This window comes from Taudactylus pleione, unplaced genomic scaffold (assembly GCF_031769625.1).
Source record: "Taudactylus pleione unplaced genomic scaffold, aTauple2 ptg000500l, whole genome shotgun sequence".
In the NCBI taxonomy this organism is placed as follows: Eukaryota; Metazoa; Chordata; class Amphibia; order Anura; family Myobatrachidae; genus Taudactylus; species Taudactylus pleione.
This window is the reverse complement of record NW_028284902.1, coordinates 366,341-393,447: the sequence shown is the minus strand read 5'-3', so window position 1 is coordinate 393,447 and position 27,107 is coordinate 366,341. Positions and strand designations below refer to the sequence as shown.

The 27,107-nt window shown below is 47.0% G+C and overlaps 1 protein-coding gene across 1 annotated transcript in view; it reads right to left on the bottom strand.

The window, feature by feature from the left end:
• VWC2L (von Willebrand factor C domain containing 2 like) overlaps positions 1 to 27,107 on the bottom strand; it is a 177,188-nt gene that overhangs the window by 84,282 nt on the left and 65,799 nt on the right. The window contains exon 3 of the mRNA XM_088449898.1: positions 13,471 to 13,600. Coding sequence (XP_088306024.1) covers positions 13,471 to 13,600 — 130 coding nt within the window. The remainder of the gene's footprint in view (positions 1 to 13,470; positions 13,601 to 27,107) is intronic.

Sequence of the window (27,107 nt, the reverse complement as noted above, 5' to 3'; positions counted from 1 at the left end):
CCCCAGCAGTGGTGTCCCTTACACTATGCCCCCAGTAGTGGTGCCCCTATACAATGCCTCCAGTAGTAATGCATCTTGTAGTAGTGCCCTCAATAGTTATGCCCCCAGTGGTAGTGTCCCTAGTAGTATGCCCTCATTAGCAGTGCCCCCAGTAGTATGCCCCCATTAGCAGTGCCCCCAGTAGTATGCCATTAGTATGCCCCCCAGTAGAATGCCCCCATTAGCAGTGCCCCCCAGTAGAATGTCCCCATTAGCAGTGCCCCTAGTAGTATGCCCCCATTAGCAGTGCCCCCAGTAGTATGCCCCCAGTAGCGCCCCCTTACACACATACAAAGAAAATAAAATTTTACTAATGCCCCCATTAGTAGTTCCCCTAGTATGCCCCCATTAGCAGTGCCCCCAGTAGTATGTCCCCATTAGTATGCCCCCATTAGCAGTGCCCCCATTACCAGTCCTCCCAGTAGTATGCCCCCATTAGCAGTGCCCCAGTAGTATGCCCCCATTAGCAGTGCCCGTAGTAGTATGCCCCCATTAGCAGTGCCCCCAGTAGTATACCCCCATTAGAAGTGCCCCAGTAGTATGCCCCCATTAGCAGTGCCCCTAGTAGTATGCCCCCATTAGCAGTGCCCCAGTAGTATGCCCCCAGTAGCGCCCCTTACACACATACAAAGAAAATACAATTTTACCTGAAACCCCGCTCCTGCCGCCGTCCGCTCTGCTCTATCACCCGCTGTGGAGGGAGCCGGCTCCCTCCGTGCAGCAGCCAATGAGAGTCTGTCTGACTCTCATTGGCTGCTTTAACAAACATACAGCCACCGCTGGCAGCTGTGTGTTTGTTACTGTGTAGGTTAGACCGTTCTCCCTGACGTCGGATCCTCGTGACGTCGGATCGTCTCGCGAGAATCCGACGCCAGGAGGCTTACGTTCGGATCCTCATGGGGATCCAAGTCAGACATGGAACAACCGAACGCTGTTCGTGTGGACTCGGATCCCCGATGTTCGGAGCGGTTCGGATTCCATCCAATAGTTACCAACATTCTGGCAGCCCCCTCTGGGACAGGTCGGTGCAGAAGGAAGTGTGGGGGCGGCTGAAGTGGGCTGTGCGGGAGTGTGTCGGCGCGATCATATCATCATTGTGGCCCCGCCCTACTCACTTTACATAGCGATGTTACCGGTATTGTAAAGCAGGCAGTGGGCTACGATCATGCGCTTCAGTGCGAATTGTGTCATCGCCGCCCCCCAGGCTGCCAACTTTCGCGGGCATGGGTGTGGAGGGAGCAGGGGGCGGTGGCCATTTCGGGGGACTTGTCTGCTCTTGCGGGGGGCCGGGTGCGGCACCTGAATTTCGGAGAAGGCAAATATGCAGCACACACCCGCACAAAATACACGGTGACACATACATATACGTACATATAAAGTGAATAAATGGAAATAATTAAGCTCTATTTATAATGCTTACAGTGATTTCTTATGCTGCAAAATAAAACAAGGTGTACAAAGTGCAGTGCCTAAACCTGAGGTCCTGAGATTATGGGAAATATGTGCAGAGCCTGGGCTCAGTGTTATGTGCAGAGCCTGGGCTCAGTGTCATGTGCAGAGCCTGGGCTCAGTGTCATGTGCAGAGCCTGGGCTCAGTGTCATGTGCAGAGCCGGGGCTCAGTGTCATGTGCAGAGCCTGGGCTCACTGTCATGTGCAGAGCCTGGGCTCAGTGTCCTGTGCAGAGCCTGGGCTCAGTGTCATGTGCAGAGCCTGGGCTCACTGTCATGTGCAGAGCCTGGGCTCAGTGTCATGTGCAGAGCCTGGGCTCAGCGTCAAGTGCAGAGCCTGGGCTCACTGTCACGTGCAGAGCCTGGGCTCAGTGTCACGTGCAGAGCCTGGGCTCAGTGTCACATGCAGAGCCTGGGCTCAGTGTCATGTGCAGAGCCTGGGCTCACTGTCATGTGCAGAGCCTGGACTCAGTGTCATGTGCAGAGCCTGGGCTCAGTGTGGCGTTGGTCGTCTTGTCAGTGAATCTACTGTGTGCTGCGTTATTGATCATCAGTCTCCTTATGTCATTTAGAAATGTGGCCTAACACTGTAATAAAGAGGGATAGTGAAATAGAAAGATAGGAAGGTCAGTGGAAGCACAGGTGAGATATAACACAATATTGCATGTGACAATAGCACAGCACACATAAATACGGCACATCCCTAACTGCAGCTCCATGCAATCAATAGTTAATTTACTAAACCATGCCATGCTCTGCAAATCCAGTCATGTAGACAGTAGATATACATATGATAATTTATTCATTCCACTTAGACGTAAGCCCTTCTTCATGGCTACTGACTCTGCAGTGCTTTACTGTGAGCCAAGCCGCACTACAGAAACAGCCAGCTCTATTGCAGTTGTCAATATCTTTGGACATACACCATGTGTCTCTGTGCAGCAGCCATGCACGGGAGTATTACTATGTAACACAGCACAGCACAGCACAACACAACAGCACAGATTTCCAGCTACCAAAACAGAGGGGGCCTACTGGAAGGAGGTGCAGGGCTCTCGTTTAGGTCATACCTCTTTTCCATCAAAAACCCGAGTCCGACCTGGGTTTTCAAACATGGTTCCTCCCATCCCAGGTCAGACACCGTTTACACAGCACCATTGTTCTGGGTTATTCACAGGTCAGCCCCGTTCACAATGAACCAGGATCTGCCCTGCTAAACTTGTGAGGTCATAAAAAGTGCTCCACAACCACCAATCAGCTCATTTTAGGCATGACCCAGGTCGGATAACCCAGGTTGTGCCATTTACACTGCACCATTACCCAGGTCCATCTTGGTTCTGACCCTGGTAGCTACCTGGGATGGATTGCCAGGTCACTTGACCCGGGTTATTTTTCAGGGACCCTTTTACACTGAGCTGCGACCCGGGTAGACCCAGCAATAACCCAGGTTTTTGCTCTGGTATAAAAGGGGTATTAGTGATGCTGAAATACACACACAGGTCCATGGGGTTCATATTTTTATAAATTCCATTTGTGTTGCCAGGGGCGTTTTAAGAGAGGAGGGGGCCCATGTGCACTTCTCGTGTGGGGCCCCCTCCTCTCTCCCTGGTGGCTGGCAGCCGACTGATGCGGCTGGCCAGCCACCGGAGCATTAGTAGACTCCGGACATGGCCGCCGCGCCCATTTTCCGGCGTTCTGTGCATGCGCAGTAGAGTCCGGGCATACTCTAGTGCCCGGAGTCTACTGCGCATACTCAGAGCACCGGAAAGTGGCTGCAGCGGCCATTTTTCCAGTGTTCTGAGCAGCAGTGACATCCGACGCGGGACCTTGGACAGGTAAGTTTAAAAAAAATATGGGTGCAGTGTGTGTCGTGCGGGGCCCCCATGGACCCGGGGGCCCGTGTGCCCCGCACACACTGCACCCATTATATATATGCCACTGTGTGTTGCACTGATCTAGAAGGCGGCAATACAAAACAACCGGTGTGACAGCCGGCAATTTAGCCTCACCCTGGAGGAAACATTCCTTTCCGAAAAGTGGCAAATGGATACATTGACCGGATCAATTACGCCCGCAATGACCCAGCTAACTACAGTGATGGCGCTAGATTTATACTGATGGGGTAAAATTATTCCGCTTTACATCTTCTAGTTGTATTTCTATCAAACTAGGAGTACATGTGTATGTATGTATATATATATATATATATATATATATATTTTAGTAAAGGGACCTCAGTTCCCCTCCGTCTTTCCACTGCTCCGACTGCAGCTCGTCAACTTCCCCCTCCCCTCTTTTCCCCTGCTCCTCCCCGTCTTCCGCGTTCCGCTCCATCCCATATATATATATATATATATATATATATATACTAGGGGTGTGCACCGGCCACTTTTCGTGTTTTGTGTTTTGGTTTTGGATCTGGATCTTTCTTCGTGTTTTGGATCTGGATTGGTTTTGCCAAAACCACCCTTCCGTGTTTTGGGTTCTGGGTTTTGTGTTTTGGATCTGTATTTTTTTGAAAAAAAGCATAAAAACAGCTAAAATCACAGAATTTGTAGGTTTTTCTGCTCCTATGCTATTATTAACCTCAATAACCTTAATTTCCACTCATTTCCAGTCTATTCTGAACACCTCACACCTCACAATAGTGTTTTTATGTCCAAAAGGTTGCACCGAGGTAGCTGGATGACTATGCTAAGCGACACGAGTGGGTGGCACAAACACGTGACCCATCTAGGCGTGAAACTGCAGTGGCAGACAGGATGGCAGTTTGAAAAACTAGGCCCCAAACTGTACATAATGCAAAGAAAAAAAAGAGGTGCAAGATGGAATTGTCCTTGGGCCCTCCCACCCACCCTTATGTTGTATAAACAGGACATGCACACTTTAACAAACCAATCATTTCAGAGCCAGGGTCTGCCACACAACTGTGGCTGAAATGATTGGTTCGTTTGGGCCCCCACAAAACAAGCTGGCAATTAATCTGTCCCTGCACAAACTGGCTCTACGGAGGCAAGATGTCATCCTCATCCTCCTCATCCACCGATTCCTCACCCTCTTCAGTGTGTACATCCTCATCCTCACAGAGTATTAATTCGTCCCTGCTGGAACCACAGGTCCCTCTGTATGTTCAGGAGGCTGGTCTCCCTGGAAGAGTTGATAATTCATTTTATGAACATCATCTTCTCCACATTTTGTGGAAGCAACCTCCTACGCCTTTCGCTGACAAGGTTCCCGGCTGCACTAAACACTCTTTCGGAGTACACACTGGAGGGGGGGCAACTCAGGTAAAATAGAGCCAGTTTGTACAGGGACCTCCAAATTGCTTCTTTTTCCTGCCAGTACAGGTACGGACTGTCTGACATGCCTACTTGGATGCTGTCACCGATGTAATCCTTTAACAGACAGACGCACGCTTGTCGCTGCTGCTTTGAGGATGCAAGTGCGGCTACAGCCCACACAATTCACAAAGACAGAAAAAAGAAGAAGAATATTTTTATTGTTTGTGGAGCACACTTTGAGGGTGTCACCACCCTTTAACAGACAGACGCACGCTTGTCGCTGCTGCTTTAAGGATGCAGGTGCGGCTACAGCCCACACATTTCACAAAGACAGAAAAAAAAAGAACAATATTTTAATTGTTTGTGTAGCACACTTTGAGGGTGTCACCACCCTTTAACAGACAGACGCACGCTTGTCGCTGCTGCTTTGAGGATGCAGGTGGAATCTAGACGGGATTTGGAACCGAGGACACACTACCTCCATCAATTGTCTAAATCCCACTGCACTAATGGCGGATACCGGACGCACGTCTAACACCAACATAGCAGTCAAGGCCTCAGTTATACGTTTTGCTTCAGGATGACTGCTGTCGTACTTCATCCTCATCACTAGGGACTGTTGGAGGGTCAATTGTTTAGTAAAAGTAGTGATGTTCCTACTTCCTCTCTGGGATGATGAACAACTCCCAGCAGCAGCAACAGCACTAGGAGGAAGTGGTTCTTGATCTTTCCCTATTTTATTTTTATCGGAGAAAGTTTGGTCCTCCATTTATGTTATATTGATATATACGTGCGGCTAAAGCGCACACAAACACAGAAAATATTTTTTTATTTTTGCTGGAGAGTAGTGCACTTTGTGGGTTACACCACCCTTTAAGAAATGAGCCAGCCGGCTCTTTACTTATGGGACACAGGCGCACGCTTGGCGCTGCTCCTTTGTTGATGCACGTGCAGCCACAGTGCACACAAGTCACAAACACAGAAAATATATATTTTTTTGTTTTGGAGTGTACTTTGGGGGTTACAGAACCCTTTAACGGTCAAGCCAGCCGGCCCTTTACTTATGACACAGGCGCACGCTTGGCACTACTTTGTTGATGCACATGCGGCTACTGCGCACACAATTCACAAACACAGAAAATAATTTTTTTTTTGGTTTGGACTGGAGTGTACTTTCGGGGGTTACAGCACCCTTTAACGGTCAAGCCAGCCGGCCCTTTACTTATGACACAGGCGCACGCTTGGCACTACTTTGTTGATGCACGTGCGGCTACTGCGCACACAATTCACAAACACAGAAAATAATTTTTTTTTGGTTTGGACTGGAGTGTACTTTCGGGGGTTACAGCACCCTTTAACGGTCAAGCCAGCCGGCCCTTTACTTATGACACAGGCGCACGCTTGGCACTACTTTGTTGATGCACGTGCGGCTACTGCGCACACAATTCACAAACACAGAAAATAATTTTTTTTTGGTTTGGACTGGAGTGTACTTTCGGGGGTTACAGCACCCTTTAACGGTCAAGCCAGCCGGCCCTTTACTTATGACACAGGAGCACGCTTGGCACTACTTTGTTGATGCACGTGCGGCTACTGCGCACACAATTCACAAACACAGAAAATAATTTTTTTTTGGTTTGGACTGGAGTGTACTTTCGGGGGTTACAGCACCCTTTAACGGTCAAGCCAGCCGGCCCTTTACTTATGACACAGGCGCACGCTTGGCACTACTTTGTTGATGCACGTGCGGCTACTGCGCACACAATTCACAAACACAGAAAATAATTTTTTTTTTGGTTTGGACTGGAGTGTATTTTGGGGGTTACAGCACCCTTTAACGGTCAAGCCAGCCGGCCCTTTACTTATGACACAGGCGCACGCTTGGCACTACTTTGTTGATGCACGTGCGGCTACTGCGCACACAATTCACAAACACAGAAAATAATTTTTTTTTTGGTTTGGACTGGAGTGTACTTTCGGGGGTTACAGCACCCTTAACGGTCAAGCCAGCCGGCCCTTTACTTATGACACAGGTGCACGCTTGGCACTACTTTGTTGATGCACGTGCGGCTACTGCGCACACAATTCACAAACACAGAAAATAATTTTTTTTTGGTTTGGACTGGAGTGTACTTTCGGGGGTTACAGCACCCTTTAACGGTCAAGCCAGCCGGCCCTTTACTTATGACACAGGAGCACGCTTGGCACTACTTTGTTGATGCACGTGCGGCTACTGCGCACACAATTCACAAACACAGAAAATAATTTTTTTTTGGTTTGGACTGGAGTGTACTTTCGGGGGTTACAGCACCCTTTAACGGTCAAGCCAGCCGGCCCTTTACTTATGACACAGGCGCACGCTTGGCACTACTTTGTTGATGCACGTGCGGCTACTGCGCACACAATTCACAAACACAGAAAATAATTTTTTTTTTGGTTTGGACTGGAGTGTATTTTGGGGGTTACAGCACCCTTTAACGGTCAAGCCAGCCGGCCCTTTACTTATGACACAGGCGCACGCTTGGCACTACTTTGTTGATGCACGTGCGGCTACTGCGCACACAATTCACAAACACAGAAAATAATTTTTTTTTTGGTTTGGACTGGAGTGTACTTTCGGGGGTTACAGCACCCTTAACGGTCAAGCCAGCCGGCCCTTTACTTATGACACAGGTGCACGCTTGGCACTACTTTGTTGATGCACGTGCGGCTACTGCGCACACAATTCACAAACACAGAAAATAATTTTTTTTTGGTTTGGACTGGAGTGTACTTTCGGGGGTTACAGCACCCTTTAACGGTCAAGCCAGCCGGCCCTTTACTTATGACACAGGCGCACGCTTGGCACTACTTTGTTGATGTACGTGCGGCTACTGCGCACACAATTCACAAACACAGAAAATAATTTTTTTTTTGGTTTGGACTGGAGTGTACTTTGGGGGTTACAGCACCCTTTAACGGTCAAGCCAGCCGGCCCTTTACTTATGACACAGGCGCACGCTTGGCACTACTTTGTTGATGCACGTGCGGCTACTGCGCACACAATTCACAAACACAGAAAATTATTTTTTTTTTGGTTTGGACTGGAGTGTACTTTCGGGGGTTACAGCACCCTTAACGGTCAAGCCAGCCGGCCCTTTACTTATGACACAGGTGCACGCTTGGCACTACTTTGTTGATGCACGTGCGGCTACTGCGCACACAATTCACAAACACAGAAAATAATTTTTTTTTTGGTTTGGACTGGAGTGTACTTTCGGGGGTTACAGCACCCTTAACGGTCAAGCCAGCCGGCCCTTTACTTATGACACAGGCGCACGCTTGGCACTACTTTGTTGATGCACGTGCGGCTACTGCGCACACAATTCACAAACACAGAAAATAATTTTTTTTTTGGTTTGGACTGGAGTGTACTTTCGGGGGTTACAGCACCCTTAACGGTCAAGCCAGCCGGCCCTTTACTTATGACACAGGCGCACGCTTGGCACTACTTTGTTGATGCACGTGCGGCTACTGCGCACACAATTCACAAACACAGAAAATAATTTTTTTTTGGTTTGGACTGGAGTGTACTTTCGGGGGTTACAGCACCCTTTAACGGTCAAGCCAGCCGGCCCTTTACTTATGACACAGGCGCACGCTTGGCACTACTTTGTTGATGCACGTGCGGCTACTGCGCACACAATTCACAAACACAGAAAATAAATTATTTTTTTAGCACTTGGGGGGAGCACCCCTGATGGACAGAGCACCCCCTGGACAACACTACAGCACTCCTTTAGGACTGGGACACTGCACAGGACTTTGGAGTGGACACAGCCCCTATGGAGAACTGACTGCACAACACAGTCCAGCCAGCCCCTATGGACTTTGAAGTAGTGGACACAGCCCCTATTAACAACAGCAGCACAGCACAACACAGCCAGCCCCTATGGACTTTGAAGTAGTGGACAACAGCAGCACTACACTACACTACACTACACTACACAGCCCTAACTCCCACCCTCCCTCTTCACTGTCCACAGCCGAGTGAGAAAATGGCGCCGACGCGGGTACCTTATATAGGATCCAAAACCCGCGAGACTCGGAAGGCGGGATGATGACGTTTTGCCTCGATTTCAGATCCGAGTCAGGCGGGAAAAGTCGAGCCTGACTCGGATCGGACTCGGATCGGGGGGGCTCGGGGGGGTTCGGATTTCAGAAATCCGAACCCGCTCACCCCTAATATATACGCATCCAAACAATTGCGTACAAAGATGCCTGAGCCAGTTTCACTGCACACAGAATCGCAGCCGCAGGCAGGGACACACCCCAAAAACAGTTGTGACGCGCCTGGATTGGAGTCGCCACCTCCCCATTGCCGCCCACAAACAGTCCCTGCCTGTCGATCAATTTGCGAATAATCCCTCACTGCGAAAAAAAACATCGGTATTGAAACTTGCGCAGTGCGACTCAGACACATATGCAGACTGACGATAATCGCGCAACTGCGTAACTAAACATCAGCATTGCCTCCAGCTGTGAATCAGGCCCATTAGCAGGTTGAGAACCGTGTACTTCTACACTGTAAGTATATATTGTAAATGTGTATATATGTATATATATTTACCGCTGTTACACTAAATGAATTTCACATTTTTGTCATTTTTATTTTATTGTTTAGATTATTTTTATGCCTTGAGACAAAAATAAACTATAATTGGTTCTCTCACTGCTTCCAACAAGAGCAGCTACTATGCTGATTACAATTACAATAATGGTTACTCCAGTCCAATTAATTGAATAGAGAAGACTGTGCCCTTGAAATGGACAAATATTGGGATAGCCTCCTGTCTGTGTGGTGCTGATGTCATCTGCTGATGTATGTAACTGCCGCACATTGTGCTATACCTCTTCTGATTGGTGTGTAGTATATAACAATCATCGGGGCGGCAGTTAGAAATCTCTGCAGTGGAATTTGGGTCAGAGTGCACCCTTCTGTCATACACCACAGCCCTGAACACAGAGCACAGTTGCAAATGAACATCCGATTGGGGACATGCTCCCATAGAGGTACCAGAGGCTCATGCATATACACGTCTGATGTTTCCACGTCTTTAGTTTGTTTAGTTAATTACAATGTATTTTTATTATCGTATTGTTTGAAACCTGTGCACTGATCCATTTCCAATCATGTCGCCTATATATATCACAGAAAGAGCCATTGATGTACACACAGACTACACCAGATGGCCCACACTGGCCAAATTCATCTCTGGTGCAGGTATGATTTCAGTTATTGTCCTTCCTCAAACAACGTTCCCGTTTTGCATATTTATAGATATGTGTAATTGGTTTATCAATACTAGCAATTCCCAGAAATGGCATATTGGGATTTCATTGTCACAACTTAAAGAAGTTGTCACCTCAATTAGATTTCTTTATTGAGCTGAGATAATGAATCATATTCACAAGTGGAAGTGTTGAGACAGCAATTCCTTCATTAGTTTACATGTTTACATTAGGCGTATACAATGTCCATATGCTGGACCCGTAACTGCATGATACACCTGCCTGTACTACTCTCCCATATACACTGAGCAATTTACACAACGCCTAAAATGTACATTTATCTACTGTACAAATATATATTAGTATAGCATATAAATATATATGTGTGTGTGGCAGAGTGAATTACTTACCATATGCATTTGTCATCAGCTCTAACTGCTGCTAGCAGGGTGGAGCTGCAGTCAGGCAAACTAAGCACATACTTATCTACTCTTCCGAAAGTTGCAAGAGGCTCCCAAATTTTCGGGGAGCCCCCAACACCACTGGAAGAAATATCCGGATCTCCTGCATCCTGCCCACTTCCGAGATTGCCAGGAATCATGGCATAAATGCCATTAATTGATGCTCTGTATGGAGGGGGCGGGACTAAATTATGCGAAAACACATCATTTAGCCCCTCCCCCTCCTCTTGCTCTCGTGATTCACAGTAGTTTGTCGTGACAGGGGCGGGGCCTAATGACATAGAGACCCGGCCTCGCCCCCCCAAAGTGGTCAGCTGTGTCTGCTCTTAGGGGCATCTCCCGGGGAGAAGATGATACATGTTGGGAAGTATGACTAAGCACCTGGGTTAATCAGTTTTATATTGGAAAGCAGAGAACTGTTAACCTCATTGAAAGCAAAAATATTGATTTAAAACCAATTATGCAGAATAAAGCTGGGTGGAGCTTACTCAATTCCTGTAGGTACCCCACCCACAGGAGCTTTGTTCCAATTCCAAGGTTATAAAGCCAAATTTTTGCGTTCCCTGAGGATAAGGGTCCCGAGGATTGAGTTAGGGAAGCTGGTCCGGCATCAATCACCTCAATTTACTGTATGTAGGACCAGCTTCCCAACTCAGTCCTCAGGACCTTTAACAGTTCATGTTTTCCAGACCACCTGTGGTTCTTTATAATGTGTTATGCGAGGTGCACACTATGCAATAATCAGCCAATTCTCGGCCAGTTAGTCCAATTATTGTGTACACAGCACACAGAGCCGACTGTCATTCATAAACCTGACGGCTCGGCTGCCGAAATCAGGGGTGCTGCACGTCATTCGTCCGTCCCGATGAGCAGATGAGTGTGTACAGACATCATCTGACAAACTGAATGTAAAAAACATCACCTCAATGTTCTTTAGGGCAATTTATCGTTCTTATAGGAAGGATAACTGTGTAGCGGGTACACAGGAAATTTGATGTTCTCTGAATCGTTTCAGCTGTCATGGCCCATTCCACAGATCTTTCCTAGCTTTAGTTAGGAATGAACAAGGGCGCCGAGAGGGGGGAGCGAGTACCTATTACCGGAGCCTGGGCTTGATGGAGGGGCCCAGGTCCGCCGCCTGCCTCATGCCCCCGCCCCCTTACATAACAGCAGCTCAGCACACACTGCTGTGTGCTGGGCTGCACTGGGAGACTGCTCGCGGTTGCTAAGCAGCAGCCACAGCAGTCTCCTAGGCCTGTGCGGGGAGCGACCCCACTCATCGCATCCCCCACTGGCTATACGCCGGGCTGAGGGGCTCACTGCAAAAATAGCTTTTTTATTTTTCCTAAGCGGGCGTGCCCACGCCTACAGCAATTAGGTCGGACACCCCTTTACCCGGGCCCTGCGCGGCTATTGGCGCACCTGCTGTCAGCAGCGGCAGTGTTTCTTCAGCTCAACCCACACTGCTGTGTGCTAGGCTGCAGTGTTACCAGGGAGGCTGCTGTCACTGTTCAGCAGCAGCAGTCTCCTCTGCATATGGAGGTGGGGGGGGATCGTGCCCCCTCCCCCACCAGATTTGTACCTGACTGAGGGGCACACCCCTTGTAGAGTGTGCTGCACCAGGAAAAAACTTTTTTTTTTTTCAAGGAGGCCACGCCTACATTCATTAGGTCATGCCCTCTACGTTTACCCAGGCCCTGCAAAGCTCACTACAGCCCTGGGAATGAATGCACCATTGTGTCAGCTAAGAGGTCTGGAAAATGTAAACTGTAAGAGGTCCAGAGGTCCGAGTTTGTCAGTGGGACCATGTTATATTAGTGTAAGGGATGGCCAAGAATGACGCTGCTTGTTTCCATATAAGCGGTTTGTCATCCTGGCAAATAGTTACATTATGAGTATCATCATCTTGATGGTGTTTGTGTCACAAGATATAAATGTGTGTGCGTGTGTATGTGTACAGCACTATAAAGCCCTCGTGGCACCAGAAAAATAATTGGAAAAAAAAAAATAATAATAATAAAATATATATATATATATAATATGCATGTGTGCATTATAATCTCATGTGGTTCATTTGCAAAGTGTGCCATGACAGAATTCCATTTGCTGTATAAAATCACATACAGATGTGTCCTCATACATCTGGCCTCAATGCACCACGTAGCGTAAGACGCCTGGCACGAGTAAGCCACCAGGTCCAATGTAACTCTGCTTGTGCCGAGCATCTTCTGTGCGTTTTTTGTGCCCGAATCTGCCTCTTAGCCACGATCAACAAACCACTTCACGAGACTGAGCTGATTCATTTGATATGCAACAATTATACATCTATATGCAACTGGGTCTGAATACGTAGCACCACGGAACTTGGCGTGAAGAAAAGGCCTGCATCATAGCGCTTTGTATACAGATTCAGAGGCTCAGTCACACGCGGATAAACAAGTGTCGCAGATCAAATTAATCAGCGCAGTCTCGGTTTGTCGCATCCAATTGTGACTAAGATGCATTTTCTGGCATGAAAAGCGCAAAAATGAAGGCCAATCACACAGAACCTGGCGCGCCGAGAAGGGCTGTTTGGTGCGACTGCAGCAATAGTGTATGAGGACACAGCTGTACGATACAATTATTAGTAAGTGAGAGTCGTCACACTGCGTATAGTGAAACATCATTTTTAAATCCAACAAAAAGAACTAGTATTTAAACGGTTTATTAGTGTTATACTTATATTATGAGACGTGACATTTCAGTATTATTTTCGCCTACGTCCCAATTATATTATTCACTCTTAGTAGAATTTTGTTCCCAGCAAAGTATCGCCCCCTTGCAACATGCCCGATATGAGATTCACTGGCTCAGCTATCAGAGTGCGTCGCATTGTGTAACCCAAAGTGTCAGGGTGACTCTACCAAAAGGGAGCTGCAGTACAATTTGGATCAGCCACGCAGCCATGAGCCGCAGAAGGTCTCGCTCACCGTTCTTGCAGACCGGGCAGCACTGCTCAGGTTCATATACAGGATTTACACACTCTGGTACAGCGCAATCTGCTACAACACAATGAACTTCATTGCTGGGTTCACACCGGCACCATTCACACGGAGAAGGCTGGGGAAGAGAAGAGAACAGATGTGTCGTTTAAGAACAGCCATGTTCTGCTGGTACAAACTCAGTCATCTTTATATGGTCAGGGGGCAAAGTGCAGGATTTCTAGGTGGGGGGTTTCCAAATGCTTGACCACGAAGAGGCCGTAGTTAGCACTTAACCAGCTACAATAAGTGTCATATATAGTGCAGTGTATGCTATAATCCCAACAGCGATCACAGTAAGACATTAGAGGCAGCAGTAGGGCCATCCTGCCTGAGCTGAGTGTTTTTGCAGATGTGGGCACCTTTCCAGAGCATTGGAGCAAGACCGGGAGTCTGGTGGAGCAGCACCAGAACCTAGCACTGCCCTGGACCATACTTGCCTACACTCCCGGAATTCTTGGGAGGCTCTCGATTTTTCGGGTAGCCGGCCCCAGCACCCTCGGAAGTGTAGGCGGATCTTTCGCATCCTGCCCACTTCCTAGAGAAGCGGGCAGGATGGGGAGATTTCATGGGGAATTTGCGGGTACGCAATGAGGGGGCGAGGTTAAATGGCGCCATTTGCGTAATTTAGCCCCACCCCCTCCTCGCGGAGACCTAATTACATCACCAGCCTGGCCCCGCCCCCGGAGGTAAGTATGCCCTGGACATATACGTACATATTGATGTCCTTATGCATCCTTATACTGAATAGTGTATGTTATACAGTATTAATATTTAACCCTATAGATGGTCTATAGCAGCACAGCCCTAACAGTGCATGTTTTCCAGATCTCCTAGTTGGTGCACAGGCATATTCACAACTGGTTGTCACACTTTAATAGATCCACAGGTGCTGCTAATCATTTCACTTGTGACACCGAGGGGATCATTATAACATGCAGCTCTAGTAAAATTGTATTATATACCAGAGGTTCCCAAACTCCACCTTTACAGTCCAGATTTTAAGGATATCCATGCTGGAGTCCAAATGGTTAAATCAAATTGACTGAGGTACTAATTAAGTCACCTGTGCTCAACCATAGAACCTATGCTATATACTATTGCTGTTGTAGTCAAGGTGTGGTCTGGGGATGGGAGGATTCCAGGTAATCGGATACCCCCCTCCCCTGCATTTGCTGGGTGTGGCTCATTAGATCGACAATAAAAAGGTTGACAGTGTATAGGGCGACATCAAATGGTCGATAGTCAATAGGTTGACAGGTACAAAATAGTCTACATGAATGTGGGTCGACAGGTGCAAAAGGTCAACAGGGTCACAATGATGACACAAAAATGATCGACACATGGTTTTATTTATTTTATTTATTTTCTAACCCTAATTTTCACCCTAACCATCCCTCCTGGTGCCTAACCCTAACCGTCCCTCCTAGTGCCAACCCTAACCGTCCCTCCTAGTGCCTAACTGCCTAACCCTAACCGTCACTTCTAGTGCCTAACCCTAAAGCTGCATACACACACGATTTTTTTAACGATTATCATTAAACGATATCGTTTTACGATAATCGTTTGAAAAAATTGTTCACTTTCTGAGTCAAACGATGAACGATTATCGTTCATGCGCGTTAACGTTTGTAGTTTGTAGTTTAGTTAGACTTGTCAACTGAATGATTTTCATTAAGGGAATATGCAAAAATCGTTTGTAGTTCAAAAAAATCGTTCATTACACTTTAAAAAATCTGACAGATAATCTGACAGAAAATCGTTCATAAAATCGTTGGTAACAAAATCGTTGTGTGTGTATGCAGCTTAACTGTCCCTCCCTAACCTAGTCCTAGCCGTCCCTCCTAGTGCCTAGCCCTAGCCGTCCCTCCTAGTGCCTAGCCCTAACCGTCCCTCCTAGTGCCTAGCCCTAACCGTCCCTCCTAGTGCCTAGCCCTAACTGTCCCTCCTAGTGCCTCACCCTAACCGTCCCTCCTAGTGCCTCACCCTAACAGTTGCTTCTAGTGCCTAACCCTAACCGTCCCTCATAGTGCCTAACCCTAACCGTTGCTTCTAGTGCATAACCCTAACCGTCCCTCCTAGTGCCTAACCCTAACCGTCCGTCCTAGTGCCTAACCCTAACCGTCCCTCCTAGTGCCTAACCCTAACCGTCCCACCTAGTGCCTAGCCCTAACCATCCCTCCTAGTGCCTAACCCTAACCGTCCCTCCTAGTGCCTAACCCTAACCATCCCTCCTAGTGCCTAACCCTAACCGTCCCTCCTAGTGCCTAACCCTTACTGTCACTTCTAGTGCCTAACGCTAACCGTCCCTCCTAGTGCCTAACCCTAACCGTCCCTCCTAGTGCCTTGCACTAACCATCGTTTCTAGTGCCTAACCCTAACCGTCCCTACTAGTGCCTAACCCTAACCGTTCCTCCTAGTGCCTAACTGTCACTTCTAGTGCCTAACCATAACCGTCACTTCTAGTGCCTAGTGCTAACCGTTAGGCATAGTACACACCATCGGCCGTTCTGCGTACGCTGTTGCAGTTGCAATCCGTGATGAATCAGGCCCACAGTTGGTTAGTCCTGATATGCCAAATACATTATGATACATTTTGAAAATCTGCTTGCAGGATAAAAATACATCAAATAAATAAAATACATATCTTACATATTTTTCATTTCATTTTATGTTGAAAGCTTTTATTATTCCCAGATCAGCCTTTGCTTCTCAGGGAACGGAGACAAGGGTACACCACAGGAGGATGCATGTACATTTACTTAACTCACAATTATGCAATTATCCTGACAGTAATTCCCACTGGGGCTAATTGTGCTGGTGACCATATTATGACGCCTATACACTTAAGGGAGCCACTGCCTCATCTGCAGCTAATTGTACCTTGTGGATTAAATAGACGTACTTTACTTGACATGTGCACCCCTCAAATGAGAGCTAAGAGATTTTCTCCATTTAAAGTTCTTGGTTATTACTTTACAATTTATTTATAGGAAAAAAAATAAAACTGAAACTGTTTGAGGAACATTTTTTTTTTGCTGTAGAGTTCACCTACAAGCATCACTACGGCTTCTATATTAACTAATCACATAAAAGGAAGGTAAATGCAATAGTACAGTACAACACGCAAACAAGGAAACAGACGTTAATATTATTTATGTAAAAGCTTCAGCACTTGAATTCATTATATGGCTTTTTGTGCATTAAACAAGATGTATAAACTCAGCTAAGACAGACACTGACAAATGACGATCTCTTATTTATGTCAGCATGGAGGGGCTGGCAATGGTGGCAGGAGGGACACTGCCCCCTCCCCTCGAACCACTCTCGTTTTGGCGGATCAGAGACGGCACTTAGGAGCGGATAGTGCTGTGTTCAATGTTGCTCTTAATTAACTCATCCTATGTGGCTCTTTAGCTCAGACAAGGCGGGTTGGGTATGACATCCCAACAGTCAGAATCCCGACACCCATACGAACATAAGGTATGTCTAACCCTTACCACTACCTCCCCAGTACCTAACCCAATCCTCCCTCCCTAGTTCCTAAACCTAACCTCCCCCTCCCAGCACCCTAATCCTAACACTCCCTCCCCGATGCCTAAACCTGGCCTCCCCCTCCCAGCACCCTAATCCTAATGCACCCTCCCCAATGCCTAAACCTAACCTCCTCCTCCCATTACCCTAAACCTAACCTCCCCCTAGTGCCTAAACCTAACGTCCCCCTCCCTGCACCATAATCCTAACACTCCCTCCCCGGTGCCTAAACCTAACCTCCCCCTCCCAGCACCCTAATCCTAACACACCCTCCCCAATGCCTAAACCTAACCTCCCCCTCCCAGCACCCTAAACCTAACCTCCCCCTAGTGCCTAAACCTAACCTCCCCCTCCCAGCACCCTAATCCTAACACTCCCTCCACGATGCCTAAACCTAACCTCCCTCTTCAGTGCCTAAACCTAACCTCTCCCTCCCCACAACCTAAACCTAACCCTCCCCCCTAGTGCCTAAACCTGGCCTCCCCCTCCCAGCACCCTAATCCTAACGCACCCTCCCCAATGCCTAAACCTAACCTCCCCCTCCCAGCACCCTAAACCTAACCTCCCCCTAGTGCCTAAACCTAACGTCCCCCTCCCTGCACCCTAATCCTAACACTCCCTCCCCGGTGCCTAAACCTAACCTCCCCCTCCCAGCACCCTAATCCTAACACACCCTCCCCAATGCCTAAACCTAACCTCCCCCTCCCAGCACCCTAAACCTAACCTCCCCCTAGTGCCTAAACCTAACCTCCCCCTCCCAGCACCCTAATCCTAACACTCCCTCCACGATGCCTAAACCTAACCTCCCTCTTCAGTGCCTAAACCTAACCTCTCCCTCCCCACAACCTAAACCTAACCCTCCCCCCTAGTGTCTAACCCTTACCCTTCCCCTGACGCCCGATACTTACCTACGGGATGCCAGCGGTCGGGATTCTGGTGCCGGGATCCCGACGCTGTCTGGATTTCGGCGCCGGTATTTCGCCCATTGGCATCCCGCATGCCGGGATGCTGACTACGTCTCAGACAAGATATCCTATTGAGGGTTCAAGAAATGAAACAGTCATAACTAAGTTTATCCAGTAAGGGAACATGATATATCTGTCAGCTCATCACAGATTAGTACCATTGAAAACCACCATAACAGTAAGCAATAGAAGCGTTCACTTCTCGGCACCAGGCAGGGCCTGTTATAGCGGAGCAGATGCACGAGGGCGCCAGCCCATAGGGGTGTTTTTGTGAGGGACAATGGCCTGATTCAGAGTTGTACGCAGTACACACAGAAGCTGTGTCTATGGACACAGCTGGTTTGTGTACTGTAAATGTGCTAATACAGCAGAAGGTGTCTTGTGTACATAGACGCTTCTTGCCGGCTTCTGGGATCCGCTTCTGCATCTGAGGACGTAGTATTGGATCATCTGTGAAAATATCGGCTATCTGAATAACCCCCAGGTTACGAAGGTTGGCCGGTGTCTTTACATTGCCTTGGCCAAGAATTCTGCATCGGAAGACGCACCCACTGGCCTCAGCATGACTTGAATACGGGGCCAATGCCTCGTTTGCAAGAGTGGTGGCCATCACCGCTATTCCCCACTCACAAATGGCTGCAGCATGTCAACTGTGTGGTTTTTTTCCTGTGGTGGCCAATGTGTTTGTTTTTTTCCTATGGGGGACAATGTGTGTGTTTTTTTCCTGTGTGTGACAATTTGTGTGTGTTTTTTTCTGTGGAGGCCAATGTGTTTTTTTTCCTATGGGGGACAATGTGTGTGTTTTTTTCCTGTAGGAGACAAAGTGTGTGTTTTTTTTCCTGTGTGTGACAATGTGTGTGTGTTTTTTTCTGTGGAGGCCAATGTGTTTTTTTTTTCCTATGGGGGACAATGTGTGTGTTTTTTTTTCCTGTAGGAGACAAAGTGTGTGTTTTTTTTCCTGTGGGGGACATTGTGTGTTTTTTTTCCTGTAGGTGACAATCTGTGTCTTTTTTTCCTGTGGGGGACAATGTGTGTGTTTTTTTCCTGTAGGAGACAAAGCGTGTCTTTTTTTCCTATAGGGGACAATGTGTGTCTGTTTTCCTTTGGGGGGCAATGTGTGTGTGCTTTTTTTCCTGTGGGGGACAATGTGTGTGTGTGTTTTTTCCTGTTGAGGCCAAAGTGTTTTTTTTTCCCTATGGGGGACAATGTGTGTTTTTTTTTCCTGTGGGGGACACTGGGTGTGTTCTTTTTCCTGTAGGAGACAAAGTGTTTTTTTTCCCTATGGGGGACAATGTGTGTTTTTTTTTCCTGTGGGGGACACTGGGTGTGTTCTTTTTCCTGTAGGAGACAAAGTGTGTTTTTTTTCCTGTGGAGGCCACTGTGCGTGCTTTTTTTTTACTAGGAGGAACAATGTGTGTCTGTCTTTTTTTTCATGTAGGGTACACAGTTTGTGTGTTTTTTATTTTCTTGTTATTATTATTATTATTATTATTATTATTAATAGTAATACTAATAACACTACTACTACTACTACTAATAATAATAATAATAAATGTAATAATTATGGATATAGTTGGATTAGGAGGGGGGGACTCCAAAACTTCTTGCACAGGGCTGCTAGTAGACCTGGGGCCGACCCTGGCACCATGTGTGTGCCAGATGGGGCACCAAGAGGGATCAATGCCAGAATTCTTGAAGTTCTGGGCCCTGTACTGCCTGTAGCGTTGGTAGGATGTAGCTATCGTGGGGAAGGAGAGGGAACAAGTCGCCTCCGGGGTCAAAGTGTAAAATTTCCACCACTACTCCACATATAACCTACTGTGAACATGAATGTTAGGGTGGTGCTACCAATATTATGAAACATTCTGCAAGTGAAAAATATCCCACCCTCACCTGACATCCAAAATAGTCCTCAGTGGTATACAGTGGGGTAATACAGAGGACATAGTCAAAACCAAATACGCCCTCCAACATAGTCAAAACCAAATACGCCCTCCATTGTACTATGAAAGTGTCCCGTCTTCAGTCCTGTAATTTGGATTAATTAGAAGCACACAGAAAGTGCAGTATGTTGCATTTTTGTGCTGGATCTCTCTGACCTGTATTCTAGTGGGAACGGACTGCTTGGTTTTCATATATTGATCTCACGGATCAATGATCCCTAAACTGACCTGCATTTTCAATTAGGTTTCCATGTGTTCCTCTGCATTGAACCACTTGCCATATTAAATGGGAAGTGTGAAAAATCCAGGAGACATTCATAGATTTCCCCCGGCTGCTCGCTGGCAGAACATCACAGGAGATTATTAGCTCAGCAACATATTGCGCCTGGAAAGTTGCGTTTCCACAGTCTGAAGGAGTTTGGTCCTTACATGATGTAGGGTGCAGTAATCCAGTGTGCCTCTAATAAAAGACATCACGTAACAAGAAACACCCCTGTGAAAGGTAAATAGCAGTGTTACATGTTCCAACAAGATGAGAAAATGTATTGTAAAAGAGAAAGACAGGTACAGCAAAGAATAGCGGTATACTCAACTTATATGATGCTCATAGACTCCTATGCATGACTGGATTATAATTAATCCTACAGCCCAACTGACCTGCATCCGACTAAGGATTTATTGCTCAGCCGCAAGCCAACAATTCCTGCAATCAATATCCCCCTACATACAGTTCTGAGCTGACTACCGAAGAAGCTGCAGCTGAGCTCTACGCAGATTACTGGTTACTCACCTGAGACTGATACTGATACTGAGAAAGTTAGAACAAGTTAAACTACTTTTAGACATTATATTTGTTTCTGAAAGAGATGATGTACTGTATCCGGTGCAGACCACAGCATCCTACATTTATTCTGCCGGTGTCTGAAGTCTCTCTTCCCACATGATAACCTCTTCACACTCCCAACTCCAGGATTTCACCCACACCGCTACCTGCCACAGGAACTCTCTCTCTCTCACTACTCACCTCTGTCATCCATATCTGCACCCCCCCCCATTTATAGATTGTAAGCTCTTACGAGTAGGGTCCTCTTCCCTCATGTACTCTTCCTTTCCCCATATTGGTCTTAGCCTTCCAGCTGCACTCATCAGCTAGGGTACACACTTCAACCGGCACTGATTTTGTTTTCATGATTTGGGAGAGAGGTGTCCAAACTGACATCTAAAGTGCAGTGTAATAATAAAGCTGTGCAGTATGGCTACATACAACAGCAGCCAGTATTTACACTACATGCAAAAAATGTATGTATTTACACCCTGTGAATTGCAATATGGTTTGTCCATGTTCACAGTCAAGTGCTAATTCTCACTCTATTCCTAAAGCTGAATCAGGCCCTGGGAGCACTACAATGTGGCATAATGTGTACTGGGTATACTACAATGTGGCGTAATGTGTACTTGGTGTACTACAATGTGGCATCATGTCTACTGGGTGTACTACAATGTAGCGTAATGTGTACTGGGTATACTACAATGTGGCGTAATGTGTACTGGGTATACTACAATGTGGCATAATGTGTACTGGGTGTACTACAATGTGGCGGAATGTGAACTGGGTGTACTACAATGTGGCATAATGAGTACTGCGTATACTACAATGTGGCATAATGTGAACTGGGGACACTACAATGTGGCATAATGTGTACTGGGTATACTACAAAGTGGCATAATGGTGTACTACAATGTGGCATAATTAATACTTGGTGTACTATAATGTGGTGTAATGTGTACTTGGTGTACTACAATTTGGTGTAATGTGTACTTGGCATACTACAATGTGGCATAATGTGTACTGGGTGTACTACAATGTGGCATAATGTGTACTGGGTGTACTACAATGTGGCATAATGTGTACTTGGTGTACTACAATGTGGCATGTGTACTTGGTGTACTACAATGTGGTGTAATGTGTACTTGGCATACTACAATGTGGCATAATGTGTACTGGGTGTACTACAATGTGGTGTAATGTGTACTGGGTGTACTACAATGTGGCATAATGTGAACTCGGGACACTACAATGTGGCATAATGTGTACTGGGGACATTACAATGTGGAATAATGTGTACTGGGTATACTACAATGTGGCATAATGTGTACTTGGTGTACTACAATGTGGCATCATGTTTACTGGGTGTACTACAATGTGGTGTAATGTGAACTGGGGACACTACAATGTGGCATAATGTGTACTGGGTATACTAAAATGTGGCATAATGTGAACTGGGGACACTACAATGTGGCATAATGTGTACTGGGTATACTACAATGTGGCTTAATGTGTACTACAATGTGGCATAATGTGTACTTGGTGTACTACAAAGTGGCATAATGTGAACTGGAGACACTACAATGTGGCATAATGTGTACTGGGTATACTACGATGTGGCGTAATGTGTACTGGACACACTACAATGTGGCATAATGTGTACTGGGTGTACTACAATGTGACATAATGTGTACTGGGAGCACTACAAAATGCCGAACAAGCCAGGACAAGGAGAAAAGAGAAAGTTACTGTAAGGGGACACGAGCAGGAGAAGAGAAGAGGATACAGTAAGGAGAAAGAGACACAGCAGAGATAGGATGACACATGAGAGGGGGCATACAGTAATATACACAAGCAATAATCTAATTAAAGAACAATGATGTAAATGAAAGTGAATGGCATCCACACTTTACTGCACCATATGCCTGGTTCTAAAGGGCAAACAACATCTTGGAATTCAATGAACACATTAATTTGCTGTTTAAGTGTTATCCCAACATTTTGAAACTGTTAAAGTTCCTGTATAAGGAAGGCTTAAGCACACAGGTAAAATGAAAGACCTATGTAACCAAATCCACATTTTAATGAACCGCCATCTACGTTACAATATAACATCCAGGGAACGGCTGGTAACTAAGGCCCTGATTCAGAGCCGGACGCTCTGACCAGAGCGCTCGCTCTGAATCAGGGCCCACCTCCATAAATATGGAGCGTCCTCCCGGACGCTCGTATAGCTGTGGGTCACCACCCACAGCATATACGAGCATGCAGGATGATGGTCGCGATGGTCTTGACCATCGCGACCATCGCCACTGCGAGCAGAAGCCTGCGGTTGAGTTTCTCAACCGCAAGGCCAGGAGTGATTTTGGCTCTATCAGAGCCAAAATCACTCCCACTGACATCACTAGTGATGTCAGTGGGGCCGGCTTCTGACGGTAGGCGTTCCCTTGGGAACGCCTCCGTCTGGCAGGCACGCCCCCGGCACGCCCACCAAAGGGGGCGTGCTGTCAATCAACATCGACAGCACGCCCCCTTTGATCAGACACTACGAGCGAAGGAAAGTCCTTCGCTCGTCGCGTCTCGCGCATGCACACGACGGAGCTCCCTCCGTCGTGCGCATGCGCAGTGCAGACCATCGACCCACTTGCGAGCGGACAGCCGCTCGCGAGTGGGTCTGAATCAGGGCCTAAGTATCTTAACCAATACTATACAGGGAATCGGTATGTGATGCTGGCTGTTGGGATTCTTACTGTCAAAATACCGTCAGCGACATCCCGATGACCTAACCCTCCCTTCTTGTAGCCTAACACTAACCCTCCCCACCCTGCACTCTAACCCTCCACGTTAGTGCCTAAACCTAAGTCTCCCCCCTTAGTGCCTAACCCTAAGCCTCCCCCCCCAGTGGTGCCTAACCCTAAACCTCCCCCCCAGTGGTGCCTAACCCTAACCTCCCTCCCAAAACCTAACGCAAACCCTGATATGCTACATTAACCTAACCCCCCCCCCCCACGGATAACCCTAAGGGTCGCCTCGGACTTACCTCATTTGGGCAGCCGTCCTTCTGGATTTTGGCATCTGTATTAAGATAAGCGTCGGTATTTTGACGCCTGTCTTAAATCCATTGTCGGGCTTCTCCCGTCAGGATTTAGACTGGCGGCATCACGGTCTCCGGTCTTATAATTACTTCCCTTATACGGAGCAAGTTAGAAAATGTCCAATGAGCCAATCACAAGCTGCGTCTTCCCTTCTCTGAGCACTGATTGGTTCAAAGGCTTAAAAGGAGATGAGCTCCCTTTAACAGGATGGAACGAAGGATGGACAGCGTCACATACAATGCTGCCAACAAGGCAGGGAGAAGTAAGCAGACCCCAAGCAGCTGCACTTTTAACTTACAATAGCCATATTGTATGTTGTGCAATAGACAGAGGGAAGCAGAGTGCAATCAATGTCATCAGACCGAGAAATGATGTCTTTCTAAAATGACACAACTTGGAGGAGAGGCTGAAAATACAGGTCCAAAAATATAAGCTTAAACTGATTGATTTAAGAAATGCATTTATAGGACCAACAGAACCTAGAGATGGTATTGGCAATGAAAGAAAAATGTTGCATGCTGAGGCTTTGCCCCCTAATCCCAGGCACCAGCTTTATTTCCAGTGCACTCTGATTGCCGTCAGCTTGGTCTGAGCCTGGCTCCAGCACGTGCTCAGCGTAATTCAGTGCCGAAATGTGAACAAGCTGATAGAAACGTAAGAACATCTGGCAGAGTCTCATGGCAATTACTGTAACAACATACGTTCCTCAATGGCTGTCACATAATGTAACAATTAACAAAGATCAACATCCGCTGGATTATAGGTCAGGGTGTGTACAGATCTTGGCACCAGTTTGTATTACACGTCTGCTCTGCAAGGCACCGTACCGTAACATGGTGACGCACACTACAATCTGATTCATAAATGAAGCAAGTGTGTTACGTGTGGAACTAATGAGGATTTTATCGCTGCCACCCCCCTCTCATTTAGGTCACCTTAGATTGAATATTTATGGCCTAAATTAGACACATCTCTGCTCACCCAACCAGCTATCTTAGCTTCCCAACCACATGGTAAGCAGGTCTGTGCGAGATAAGTCACACACGCACCTTCACACTTTACATAACCACTTCCTGCACAGGGATCGTCCCACAGATAGCTAGCAGCCCAGTCACTGGGAACGTCTATGACTTTATAAAGTCCTTCCTTGGTACACATCTGTGCGTAGGAATGTGCAGAGACTGAGACGCCTGCTGTCGGTGTCCATACACCATGTAATACTGCCCGATGCATCTTTAAACGCCACTTTCAGTCACACCATCGACATGTGCACCAGTCCTATGACAGGTGCGGATTTACCATCGGAGTACAGCCTCTTAAGTGAACAATTGAGCTTCTGAGTGCGCAGGCACTTCTGCGACACACCCGTGGTACTCCTATAACACGGTACCTTCTCTGTGCGTCTGTTTAGCCACCTGCGAGTCACCGTCCAGGAATGCCCAGCACTTTCTCACTATGCATATGCGCACACAGAGGGGGTTTCCGAGTACCTAGAAACTGCTCCATCTACCCCGCTTCCAGCCGCCGCAGGGAGGCTAAAGTTACCGGGCGCCGGCTGAGATTTTGTTACCAGCGGGTGATTGGCTCCCTCCCATCAGCGGCAGCCGGAGGCTGGAGCTCACTCCTGAGCTCCGGCGTCCAGCTCCCGCAGTGAGCACTACGGGATAGACGTCAGATCCGAGGTGCGGTCGGATCAGACGGAAGCAGACGCAGGAGCAGGGCTTAAGGTAAGTATTGTGTTTGGATTTTTTTTTATTTTTTAGAGGCACTACCACTGGGGGCATTACTAATGGGGGCATTACCACTGGGGGCACTACTAATGGGGGCATTACCACTGGGGGCATTACTAATGGGGGCATTACCACTGGGGGCATTACTAATGGGGGCATTACCACTGGGGACACTACTAATGGGGGCATTATCACTGGGGGCACTACTATATGGAGCATTACTAATGGGTACATTACTACTGGGGGCATTACCATTTGGGGCACTACTAATGGGGGCATTACTACAGGGGGCACAACTTCTGGGGGCACTACTACTGGGTCCATTACTAATGGGGGCACTACTAATGGGGGCATTACCACTGGGGGCACTACTAATGGGGCATAACCACTTGGGGGACTACTATAGGGGGTATTACTACTGGGGCATTACTATTGGGGGCACTACTAATGGTTGCACTACTAATCGGGGCATTGCATACAGTGCACTGCATAATGCACCGCTAATGTGGGCACTGCATAAGGGGCACCACTACTGGGGCCACTGCATAGGGGGCACCACTACCGGGGGCATTGTGGAAGGGGCACCACTGCTGTGGGCATTGTGTATAAGGGCATTGTGTACTAATGTGGGCATTGTATAAGGGGCACTACTGTGTGTCATAACATGAATAGGGGACTACCTTGTGGCATAATTGAACAGGTAGTTTAAATTTTGTTTGTACATACTGTTACACATTGTGCATAAGCAAGTTTTATGCCCAGATGCCTTGTTATTATTATTATTTATTGTTATTTATATTAAAACACTTGAAGTACACAATTTTGGGCCATATTCAATTTGAGGCAAAAAGTCAGAGGTTGAACTTTTTGCCATCATCGCTGTTTTTTCCAGGGATAAAGTATCGGGCGCGTGCCTGCTTATCCCCATATTCAATTAGGATCCGGCGAAAACAGGACCCGGCGGAAAGGTAAGTATCGAAAAGTCCTGTCAGTTTTCGGGAAAATCATGCTGTCACCACCAGGGCTGCCATCAGAAATGGTGGGGCCCGGTACTGGCAAATTAGGCAGGGCCCCCCTCCCCCGCGATATGGGGCAGAAGTGGGCGGAGCTGTGGATGTGGGTGGAGCTACTTTGGGGGTGAGAGACAGGGAGGGCTGGACCTATTGGGGGCACAGATTAATCGTTTGTAAATTCTGTTATATTAGTTGCTGTGCTGACATTTTTATTTGGATGTTTTTAATTTAATATATTTAAGCACAAGATGTATTGTGTGTGTGTATATGTGTGTATATATATATATATATATATATATATATATATATATATTACATACACAAACAAACAGAGCCGTAACTAGACTTTTTGGTGCTGCGTAGCTATATTAAATTAAAAGCATGTAGGTGTCAGCACAGCAAGTAATATAACAGCACTTACCCACATTTATGTGTGTGATTGATTTTATATATATATATATATATATATATATATATATA